The following is a 12,837-nucleotide window of genomic DNA, read 5'->3' as shown; positions in this document are numbered from 1 at the left end:
TTCTGAGCTAATCATTGGCTCAGCCGTTGCCATGTTGAGAGCCGTTTAGAGGCAATTGATATGCTCTAAATTCCTTTGAGGAACAACAGTGCTGCAGTCTGACATACACAAGGACGTGCTCTGATTGAGCTGGAGCCGCAGCTACAGCTCAGATTCTGGACACACATTGAATTTATTCGGGGGGGGGGGGGGGGGTGATATATTTAATGTCCCCCCTCGCGCGCAGTGGACCTGAAGCGAGTTAAATCGATTTAAACTTATCTTTCTTTAGATTTTTTGCGGTGACTGAAAGATATCATGTTTAGCATCGCCGCTGTCTGGAGAGTAGCTTTGGGAAACCTGTTCTGTTGAGTTTTGTTCTCCCCCACCCTGCTTCAGCACTTTAGGCTCAGCTTCACCTTCAAGACCTCTGCCTCCTCCTCCTCCTCAGTCGGCCCCAGCTGAGGTGGTCGGGGGGGGAGGGAGGGGGGGGGGGGTGTTTAACTCCCTGTTGGTCTACATTCACATCAGCCTGCACATAGTGTGTGTGTGTGTGTGTGTGTGTGTGTGTGTGTGTGTGTGTGTGTGTGTGTGTGTGTGTGTGTGCGCGTGCACCGGCGCACCTATCCAACAGTGGGCTTAGGCGTCGTTACACAGCCACTAACTGTGCACCGAGGAACCAACAGGGGACATTTTTTAGCACAACAAGATGCAGACCTTTAAAGAGGATTTTATGTATGGAGTTCTGTGCTCTAAAACAGAAAAAATGGTTCCCGCTTGGCTGGTACAGAATGACTGAAGTCCCCTCTTAACCTGAACATAATGACACTGGTCCACTGTTAAATGGTATGGAGTGACGCTCACACTCCTACACTAGTACAGAAACAGACAATCTTTGTGTTGTCATGTGACACAGTTTGACAAAAAAAACTGCGTTTGATCACCTTTTGCTTTCGTAAAGATAATGGTTACTGCTCTGTCTCTGCGGATAGCAACAAATAATTTGCCAGAGAACCTTTATTGAATCGTTTACTTGCACACAGACATTTTGAAATAGGCAAGAATGCTTGCAGACTGCTGGTAACTGAATGCATGTCTGTGTGCATGCATACACAGTCTTTATCCATCGCAACTGACAAATAATGAATAAATAAAATAAAAACTCCGTCATTAGAATGTTAACTCCTATTTCATTTAAACTGTACATGTTAAGGAAACATTTCTGACAATTAATTGATTCACATCAATATAGAATATTTTTTCTCTGCAAGATAAATTCCAGCAATGCAAGATTGTATCCACATGTGTGTTGTCCAGAGCATTTATAATATACACGATTTAGATTTGACTAGTAGGTCCCCTCTTGCACTGTTAAGACTGACAGAAGCAACATCGATATGCAATTATGGATGAATAAGAAGCAAATTAGCACAGCAAATTATCCGTATTAAAAAAAGAGTGAATCAGTATGTTTAATCTGACCTTGCTATATTCATAAATTAATTTAAAATGAATGCCCTGAAGATGCCAAAACAGCAACAAAAAAGTGTAGTCGACGCATGATTCAAAACCTGGCTACAAATGGCTTATTAAGAGCAAATACAAAATGAAATGTAATCCACAGGATGAAGGGAACACTTTAAAATGCATAATTTACCATTCCAAACAGGTCATAACAATGACCAACAATTCCACAGCAGAAAATGAATTCTCTACGAAGAAAATTACACTTCCTCTTGTGATCAATCTTTAAATGTAACTTCAAAATGTTTTATATGATCAAATTTTTGTCGGGACACAGACAGCAGAGTAAAATTGATTTGAAGCTTCCCATGTCATGGTTAAGAAGACAACTTTATGTCACCTCTAATCCTCTGTCACTCATGTAAAATGGTACGGTATGGTAAGGTGTTAACATACATTCATGCTGATTTGACACTTAACTTTGAGATCATAAAATCTGCCTACGTTTGGGTTATTAAAAGCCATTACAAAATGAAATCTAATCCACAGGAGGAAGGGAACCCCTTTAAAGGGCATAATTTACCATTCCAAACATAAAAATGACTAACAATTCCCCAGCAGAATATGAATTCCCCATGGAGAAAATTACACGTAATGTACACTTGTGATCAACCTTTAAAATGTAATGTTTTATATGGTTAAAGGTTAGATAAAGTAAATTTGTTACTAATACTGCAGTCTGTGATATAAGTGCATGCATCCAATTTACTTGATTGTAGTTAAAACATAATTCTCATTTAAAGTTGCCATGATTATTTTTATAATATTGGTATCACAGAGAAATGTCTAAATACTAATAACATTAAAGTTTAACTATCCATTTTTGAAAGAAACAGTTTTTGTGGTTAAAAAAAGACTCATTAGGTGAAATAATAGGTGCATGCAGCTCCACTATATAGTGAAGTCCACACTTTGATAGGAAGACATCGCTCAAAGATGCAAGTCCCCTCTTGGCAATTTCTTTAAAAAAAATTAAAAAGCACATTTGAAGTAATATACTGGTTAAAGACCTTAAAAGTAAATTTACTATTCCATTTTAGTATTTTTAAAATGACCAGAAACACAAGTTCCCTGTCGACTAGGGTAGAGCGACGGTGCACACTTGGCTTAGTAGGTGTGTGTGTGTGTGTGTGTGTGTGTGTGTGTGTGTGTGTGTGTGTGTGTGTGTGTGTGTGTGTGTGTGTGTGTGTGTGTGTGTGTGTGTGTGTGTGTGTGTGTGTGTGTGTGTGTGTGTGTGTGTGTGTGTGTGTGTGTAAATCGTTATTTTCTTGATATTTGAACTACCTGATAAGACATGAGAAATGAGCACTTAAAGTTTATTTACAAGTAATCAGATGAAATATGTTCTTCCGAGGATGGAGGAGATGTATTTGCTCCACCTAAAAGTCCTCGCCGTGAGCTCCTCCTCCTCCTCCTGTGTCTAAAAACATGTTCTCCAACCTCAAGGCCTGGCATGGTAACAAGCAAGCGTCATTAACATCAATCTTTAATTAAATTATGCCCCAGCATACAATTATATTTTAGACGATAATTATCTTCAAAAATGTGAGCAATTGTCTGTTCCCCTGGTGTGCGCATGAACGTGTGTGTGAATGGGTGAATGTTGACATGTAGCGGAGAACGCTTTGAGTGGTTGGAAGCTAGAAAGGTGCAAAAGCAAGTGAGTACTAAGTTCTATGGTGGCCTCCAGGGTCCTCCAGTCCTAAGATGGGGCGTTTTAGGTCCAGAGGCTGACAGTGACTAAGAGGAACAGTTTTAAACGAGACGGGTGACAGACGGATATATAGATGGTTGGTTGTACTTGTACTAGAGTTCCCGTCGTCAGTACTGATCGTAGTGTTGTAGAGTTGAGCTCTTAACACCTTAACTCTGAACAGGGTGTCTTAAAAAATGAGCAGGTGGACTGTGGTGAGACCTCATTTGTAAGTTTGTTTGAATAAATAATAAACAGCTATTGCAGTTGAATGTAAAGACTTCCTTAAACAGACAGTTTATCCAAATCATGAAACAAACTACAAACAAACTTACATTCCCACTTCCCCCTACTGGTATCTAGCCACGCATTTAAACTTTCTGTTGGTGTCCCGATATCAGCTGCTAATTCTTCTTCTGCTGCTTCAATGCAAAAAGAGCTGCATAGAATTAAATTTTCTGCGTTTTAAAAGAAATGATGTTGAAGTGATTCACAGTGTGACTGTGGAGTCTGATTTTGTACTTTTGCTTGTATATGATCTCATGTCTCACAGTTCATCCAGTCTCTATAGGTCAACACCCTCGTACTGAACAGCCAATCAGAAACCACATACTGATTTCTTGACCTCATAAATGATGTCATTGTGGGTGTGTGGGTGTCATGGCTGGTTGGTCTTGGCTTCAGCTTCAGATCTGGACAAAGCAGCCTGTGTTCAGAGACCAGCTGGAACCAACACACACACACACACACACACACGTTTGACTGCTACACTTGTGAGGACCCTCTTTGACATTATATATTTATCTGCTATCTGTAACGTTAATCTTGACCAAGTTTTACTCGAAAAAAGCCTAAAACTAAAACTACTTTCAGCAGACATCCTTTCTCATGTTATAAAATATCTTACACACAAAATAGAGAACATGAAATGTTTTCTAGGATGTTCCCATTTCAAAAATGTCCTCTCCTAAAAAACTCATAAAATATAGGCTCTAATACAAAAATGTATTATGTATGTTTTACTTTCAAACATCCTCTTTTTTTCTAAACTGTCCTGACTGATCTTTATGGGAACCAATACGACCTTTGAGAAATCACTTCTGCACTCATCTTCTCTTAGTCATCATGTATACCAGATATCTGATTTCCATACAGGACATCACTGATATAAAATATGTCAACACACGAAGGGAAAACTTAACAGTATTTCAGATTTGTCCTCATTTTAAAAACGTCCTCATTTTCCAAAGTTGTCCTCACTTTCATCTCTTAAATTAGCAAAAGCAAAAATAACGGATATCATTCTTAGTTTAAACTTTCCGAGAATATCCTCACTTCCCAAAAAATATACTTTTTCCAAAACAAGTCGACCTTTTCTCTCACTGATGTATCCATGTAACCCTCGGTGTTCTGCAGTAACCCTTTCCTAATCAGCACATGAACCAGAAGCTCTTATGAGATGTATATGTTATCAAATATCTCACACGCAAAACTGCAAGAAAAAAAGTCAAATAACTAATAGGATAATTATTTACTTTCACATTCATTCTTCACTTTTGTTTCGAGTGTGTTGAAACGGGAAAGGACAATTCAGTAAATATAAATGAAATACATGGTTTTATATTCATCTTTCCTCAACATTTAAAGTGCATATAATTTGAAAAGAAAAGTAAAAATAATCTGAGTTTCTGACTCCTGCATTTCACCTCAGAGTGAAGCCAACTCAACAATTTTCAAAAAAAAGAAAGAAGCAACTTCTCTCCCTCTCTTTCCTCTATATCTCTCGCCCAAGGGCATGTCGGGCCAGTGTTCCTGCCAAAGTGTTTCCTGTTACTGACTCTCCGGCTGTCAGAGTCGAGTGAAAGATGGTTGGAGGCAATAAGTGAAGAGCTGGTCTGTCTGTCTGTCTGGACTCAGGTTTTAGTGGAAACTATCCGCCTGACACCTTTATAACGGGACCAGTTTCATACCTCAAAACTGTGTTTTCTCCCAATACATGCAGGTCTACTAGAGCACAGACGGACTGAAAGAAACATTTTAATTCTAGAAAATGTGGAGTTCATAGATTTACATATTTATATATATATTTATTTTAACATCTCAGCTCAACTTAAAGGTTCCCTGTGCAGTTTTTGACCTCTAGTAGTGCTTAGAGCAGCACTTGTATAAGTAAGTCTTTCACTAATTTCCAAATCACATACTTTTTTCTTTTTCATTTAAGCACATACTGCAGCTGTCCTTACAAAGTACGTGCTGTTGCATGCAGTATCTATTCAATTGGGACGTACTACATCGCTCTAACCAAAGAGTCTTTATAAGAAGTGGACGTTGTCGCTGTGACGTTACCCATTGGTTTGTGGATTGCTGTTTTGAAGCCTTGAGTTCAGCATTTTGGCCGTCGCCATCTTGGCTTTTTGCAACCAGAAGCGACACGAGAGGGTGGAGCTAAGTACAACTGATAAGAATTTTAGGCGACCAAAATGTTACAGATGCGGACAACTCCCAGACTGGATAAACGCTGTGGTAGCGACCAAGGTAGCCCCGCCCTAAAGCATACTCTGCTTTATGCTCTATTTATGGACCATAATAATAAACTAGAGCTTGAGAACATAAACTCATGTTGACAATGTTTACTGAGATAATAAATCAAGAGCGAAGTAGAGTCATTTTCTCATAGACTTCTATAGAACCAGAGGAGTCGCCCCCTGATGGTCAGCAGAGAGAATGCAGGTTTAAGGAACTTCTGCATTGGCCTCACTTTTCAGATCCAGAGGTTGCCCCCTGGTCATGTCATTGCACCTTGAACTTTGACCCTTTTGTTCATATATCTGCTGCGCAGAGGATTGTGGGTCAGAATAGCCAGAGATGCATGCTGGCTTGAATAGTGCACAATTTGACCGGCAGCAGAAGGACATCCTGGTATTTCTGCCATACTGAATAGTATTGATGTTGGAAAGCACAGCACGTTTTTTGTGCATGATGTACTGCACATTCTTGCCAATTAACAGGTCCCCTATGTTTTAACTTCTGCCCTTTTAAGTTTTAGATTCCCATTTTTCTCACATAAGAGCACCATTGAGACACTGATGTAGGGGGATCAGGTCTGGCCCACAGTGTTCCAGTTCATCCAGTTCATCGTCTTCCACACCAAACTGGGAAAAGCATTTCTTCATGGAGCTGGCTTTGTGTCATGTTGAAGCTGAAAAGAGACAAACACAATAAAACTTCCATCGGAAGCATTAAGATTTGCCTTCAATGGAACTAAGAGCAGGAAAAAAAGACCCCGATTATGTAGACAGGAGTGTTCGTAAACTTTTAGCCTTAAAGTTTATATTTATTGTGAGAAAATGGAGGAAAAAAAGTATGGGAAGTTTGTTCTTCACATTAGTAAAACTTCAGAGTCCCTGAAAGGTCTTGAGTATGTTTAGAATAAAGATGTAAAGTCTAAAGTTCAGTCTCAAAGTTCCTAAAATACTTATTTCCTTAACAGAGTTTCATTCTAACTGGCATCATAAAGGTCTTAAAAACTTTGTGAAGACACTCTGCAACCTATATATATATATATATATATATATATAAAAAAGTAAACAAAAAACTCCTCATTGTTATATGCGAATGAGTAGTCAACCGTGGAAACATTTCACTACTTTTGGCAAAGTGCATTTTTAATTTCTTTATTTTTCCCTCACACTTTCTTCTACATTTCTGATAACTCCACTTTTTTGACAGCAGAGGCCTTTTCTTTTTCCGGAGGATCTTGTAGGAGTGAAGGACTTGAGTTCTGACTCCTCTCCACCTGTAGCCATGTTGTTCGGTCTAAAAATACAGCTCGCTTTGTTCTGGCAGCCTGAAACTTGGCACGGCAGCTCGTGCTGCAGCGCGGGCGGTGCCCAGGGTTCAGCGCAGGGGAATTTACAAAATGTACATCCGCTCTAACCAGGAGAAGTATTGTAGTTGGCGTATGAATCTCTGAGGGGTTTGGATCCGTGGAAGGACCGGGCCGTCCTCCTGGTTACTCAGGTTAAACAGACGGAGCACAGACGAGGGCTTGTTTGTGGAGTTCGCTCCACTTTACTTTTGGAGAAAGTTAGAGGATCACTAGAAAAGTGCAGACCTCCGCCAGGTGTGTCTGCACTGGGAGTGCAGGCCGTGACAGTAGTGGAATGATGGGGACAGCATGTACGTTACATTATCACAGTGTAACCAGAGTGGACAGGCTACATGGAAACACACCTCGGACACAATGTCCATGTAAGGCAGACAGCGTTATTGCTCTGCTTGCTGTGTTTTATATAAATAAAACACAGCGGTAGGTCGTGTACCCATAGACTGTATATAGAAGTGGACGTCGTATTTGTGACGTCACCCGTTCCTTTGTGGACTGCTGGCGATTTCGCCGTCACCATCTTGGATTATGGCCGTGGTATAGGAGTGACATAGAGACGTTGTGTACGGCTCTGGTTTACTGAGGTAACTGAGTGAAACAATAAAAAAAGGTGGAAAACCCAAATGTACACAAATAAATATAAATAATATTTATATATTACTTGCATTTAAATTGAGAAGTTGTATTTATTTATTTTTTGACGAAAGTTCTTCTGAAAATTGACAACCGTTCATAAACAACTACCTAAATGATTTTAAATGGATTACAACTAACTTATTGAAATGACGGATGAAGTTTGAAAGACTTTACCATAATTAGTACCAAAATCTTGTGAAGCATCAGTTAGTACCGCTCTATAAATATGATACAAAACTCATGTTGAACAACTCACTAAGAAGTCAAATCTCGTCTTTTTGCAGACGCTAAACTCGCATAAATAATCAATTGTCAAAGCACCGTAACCCCGGTCCTTGTTTTAAAGTCCTGAAACGGTTTCTTTCTCCAGTGTCACTGTGGACAGTTTCAACATTTCAATTTGCCTCCAAAAATCCACCCTTCTCTTCAGTCTCTGATTGTTCCATCTCTAGTTGGTGTGCATTTGACCTTTGACCTCCTAACTGGAAGCCTATTCTCCCCTCTGCGTGTGTGTGTGTGTGTGTGTGTGTGTGTGTGTGTGTGTGTGTTGTTGTTGTTTTGGTGTTTGTACTGGTGGGTTTTCTCTCCTTTCTCTGGTCTCTGTCTCCCCCTGCCTGTCTCTCTGCTGCCTTGCCTTCCTGTCTCTCTTTGCTGAGACTCCGTCTGAATGATGGGACAATAACCGTCTCCCTCTCTCCGACTGTCTCTCCTCTGTTGGGGGGGGGAGGAACGGGGGGGGGGGGGGGGGGGGGGGGGGGCTTTGGCTTCCTCACAACTCTTGAGCTCTAATCACACTCTGACAGGTTCAAAGGCAGAGATGTAGTTGTTTTTTTTAGTCCAGTTTCCCTCCTGAAAGGTTGCTGGTTCGAACCCCCCGTTGGCAAACACGTGTGGCCTCCAGTAGAGGATTGTTCACAGGTCTTCAGCTCAGTGGGATGCAAAGTGTGTGCCAGGGATTTGTTCACATCCTTCTTTTATGTGTGGGTTTTTAACATTTCACCTCATGAAAAATAAAACGATAACATTTTATTTAGTGTTTTCAAGCATATCAAAATTTAAGAAATACAAATGATCAGAATAACCATTCAGAAAAAAGCTCTGTTAATAATGAGCAGTTATGTCGCAGCTCATCACATCGCAACGCTCTGTCCAGCTCTGGAGTTTACCAGGTATACACACGTTAGAAATAACCTTTCAGAGAACGCTATGGAGAGATTAGTAACTGTAAACTGAGGTTTTAGAAAGTCAACTAATAATAGTAATCATACAAATAATATACTTTCTTTATTCAGCGAATTTTAAAACAACGTTACAAAGAGCTTTGCATGGTCAAACCAGTAACAAAGACATTTCAGGACTATATGAACATTAAATGGAAATAAAATGCCCAAAAGTAATGTCAAAATCAAAAACAGTTAACATTAAAAGGATGGCGCGTTGGAAATACAATGATGCTTGCATTAATAAAAACAAGTTTAAAGGATAATGTTTTGAGAAGTGATTTAAAAGATTTCCCTGGTTTTACAAGAACTCTGATCCTCCAGCAGAGCTCCAGGGCCTGATGTGATTGTGTATTGAAAGCGCTAAGCGTTGGTAAAGGACTCTAACGTGATTGTGTTTTTTGACTCTCTCTGCAGGACCCGCTGGATCCCGGTCGGTGCGTGATGGTGATCCGGTCTCTGGTCCCCGGCGGCTCGGCGGAGCGCCACAGCGGTTTGCTCCCCGGGGACCAGCTGGTGTCGGTCAACCAGACCCAGCTGGACCCGCTCACCCTGGACCAGGCCTTGGAGGTCCTGAAGTCCGCCCCGCCCGGCACAGTCCGCCTGGGCATCCGCAAGCCTCTGTCTGTGGTACGTCTGCTACACCTTCTGGTTTCTCATGAATGAAGGTTTTTTTTCCTTCAGGTGCTGCTTGTGGTTGTTGTTGAGAGTCTGAACTGTCTGTGCAGGTGCAGGGACCAGAGAGGATCAGCCAAGTGTATCTCAACAACACACAACTGCCCGTACCAAAGGTAATACACACACATTTATGTTGTACACATTTTATGTCCCCCGTCCACATCCTTAATAGTACTGTCAACTAACCGGTCGTTTTGTCTATAAAATATGAACACATGTCGATAAAGATAATATTAAGATTAGGGCTGCAACAACGAATCGATAAAATCGCTAATAATCGATTATTAAAAGAGTTGGCAACGAATTTCATTATCGATTCGTTGTGTCGCGCGATTATTACACCACTCAATAATGCCGTGTTCACACCAAACGCGATGAACGCGCCAATGACGCACGGGGACTATTTGTGTTCATTCGCGTGAATCGCGCTGGACGCGCCGGAGAGGGGGCGTGGCTTATCGGCCTGAAAGCTGTTCAACTGTCTGCCATCAACCGTGGAAAAATAACCTCTATTTCTGCTCAGTATGTGTTGTGGAAGTCCCAGATATCACGGGGAACTAAACGCCGCCATGTCTGGTTCATAACATAGTCCGGAGGAGCTCCGTGGATTTCATCGAGCTCACTGTGTCTAGCGAGCCACACGTCGGCTGTTTACTACAGCTGTATGAACACAAAATAAACTGACTTGGCTGTGATTTAACGGCAATAAACAGACAAAAAAGGACTCCGAAATAACTACGTAATGATGCCCATTTGTACTTGTTTTATCAATGGAGCTCGGATCGATCGGTGCTAGGCTATGCTAACATTACAGCAGCTCCATCAACACTCACAATAACGTCATCTAGATGTAAATACGGCAGCGTCTTTTCATTGTTTGCACTATATGGTTTACACACACATGTATACACATAGTTTGGTCCGGTCTGTACTGATATGAGGGATCGTAGAGCTCTGGGTGAACACAGACGGCTACAGAATTAATTTCCTGATTCAACAACGGCAGGACGTCAGTGATGACAGGAGAAACATCTCAACGCTGATAGGCTATCGCGCCACAGGGTCACGCCATTTTTTCGGTTGAAAATGAATGCTTTGTTTTCTTATTCGATTCATCGATTAATCGAAGAAATAAACTACAGATTAATCGATTATTAAAATAATCGTTAGTTGCAGCCCTAATTAAGATAACAATGAGCACTGAATAATCCAATTAGATTCAGTTTACAGTCACATATGACAAAGAAAAGCATCAAATCCGTATATTTGAGAGGCTGGAATAAGAATCAAGAGAAAAAGAACCGGAGGACAAGTCCACAGATGAATACATTTTCCTTTTGAAGTTCAACAGTGGCAGCCCGTGTCTGTCTGTCATTCTTGGTTGTGGGGAAATCTTGGTGCTACATCACGCGGCGGTATTTCAGACGATAGTCTGTAATAATCCAGTAAAGTGGAAGCTGTCCCAGCTCCTGATCAATGCTTTTAGGAATGACAGCATGCCGCTGGTTTGCAAGTCTAAATACTTCCAGCCGTGATGTGTGCACATTTCATCAGGGGAGGTTCATTCACGACCTCTGGATCGTTTTTTATCTCAAATACGTCGATTTTCTTTGTCGGGCTTTCGGCTGCATGGACAGTCTGCATCAGCAAGAGGAAGTAGCTGAGAATCAAAGGTCTGTGGTACTTTAAAGTACCATGCACACTCACACCACACCTCTTTGACAAAAAGATTGACATTTATCTGGAGTCCTCATTTCATGTTATTACATATGAGACATTTGATTTGCATACAATGACGCATCAACAATTACTCGTGACTCACGCGGTTTGATTTTACGACGGCACCAAATGCAAATCATGTAATCACTATACATGACATAGTGAAGATACATAATCGATACAGAAGTTGCGCCACCAAAAAGTACGGGTCGGCTCACTGTGAGCCGATGTTCATCTGTCACACTCGCATAGAGGGACAGAGAGTCTGTGCTACAGCGACCCTGCATTAAAGCCCTTCAAGACATGGTTGTGATTTTGAGCTTTACAGAAGAAATTCATCCCAAACACCAGATCTTTGAACAGAGACGGGTTCTCTCTCTCTCTCTCTCTCTCTCTCTCTCTCTCTCTCTCTCTCTCTCTCTCTCTCTCTCGCTCTCGCTCTCGCTCTCGCTCGTGTCACTCAAGACTAATTAGACTATTACAATATTCTCCTCTCACATTATTCTCTTCCTCGCTGCCTCTTCCCTCCATCTTCCACAGTTAAATCTCTCCCCCCTTTCTCTCTCTTGCTCCCCCCCCTCTCTCTCTCTCCCTCCCTCCCCCTCTTTATCTCCTCCCTCTTAACTCACTTCAGTTTGCTTTATTGGTCTGGATATCAGTTGCACAGCGCCGCCGAGGCCTTTGACTATAAAGAAAAATAACTAGAGAGATAAATAGACGTAAATAAATATGTGCAGCATGACTGGGAAATGGATGCAGAGTTCAGACTGGTGATTTCATCTCTGTGGAAACATCCAGCAGGCTGAATTTCTCTCTCTGCTGTGACACAAAAGCTGGTTACTGATGGAAGAAAACCTGATGTGACAAGTACTCCTCTGTCAGAGAACATTACATATATGAAATGTTTTTAACAGACAGGAAACGTATTAATAGAATCTTATAAATCACACGTGTTTGACATTTTTGTATCATACTTCTTTTTGTTACATTTATACGCCACTACAGATATACTGTGTGTCTCAGTTACATGCTGACTCCACTATCACTTTCACTAAGTTCAGAGATAATAATCTGGCTGTAAAGATGTCTTATAAACCTTTTTTTCCCCCAGCTTCATGTTGTAACTTTTGTAAACTTTGCAGGAATTTTGGGGAAAACGTGCAGGTGGGAACTTGTGTTGCTTTCATAGATCGATGCTACTGGTCCAATGAATTTCGGCGCTTCTGCGGCCCAAAATTTTTTTTTAGCCAAAGCGGTTATTGCACATCATAGCTGAGCTGTCCATGAAGTCTGTTGTCGTTGTTGGGACATCCTGCAGACAGACGGACATAACAGGGACTGAAACTCCATCTATGTGTCGGTGATATGTAAATGTACCATCCGCAGTTTGGAGTCTCGGTTGCTATGAACTCTCGAAGTCACGTTTTTTTCTGCATTCAAATCTTTCTCTCTCCTTTTTTTTCTCCATCTCACCTCTGCAGTCTTTCCTCCTCTTCCTTCAT

General features: G+C 41.1%; 1 protein-coding gene across 1 annotated transcript in view; it reads left to right on the top strand.

Moving 5' to 3' along the window:
- patj (PATJ crumbs cell polarity complex component) overlaps nt 1–12,837 on the top strand; it is a 121,679-nt gene that overhangs the window by 26,093 nt on the left and 82,749 nt on the right. The window contains exons 19-20 of the mRNA XM_079158018.1: nt 9,356–9,568; nt 9,667–9,729. Of these exons, the coding sequence (XP_079014144.1) occupies nt 9,356–9,568; nt 9,667–9,729 (276 nt within the window). The remainder of the gene's footprint in view (nt 1–9,355; nt 9,569–9,666; nt 9,730–12,837) is intronic.

The sequence above is a fragment of the Pholis gunnellus genome (assembly GCF_910591455.1).
Source record: "Pholis gunnellus genome assembly, chromosome: 4".
Lineage (NCBI taxonomy): Eukaryota > Metazoa > Chordata > Actinopteri > Perciformes > Pholidae > Pholis > Pholis gunnellus.
This window is presented reverse-complemented; position numbering and strand designations above follow the sequence as displayed.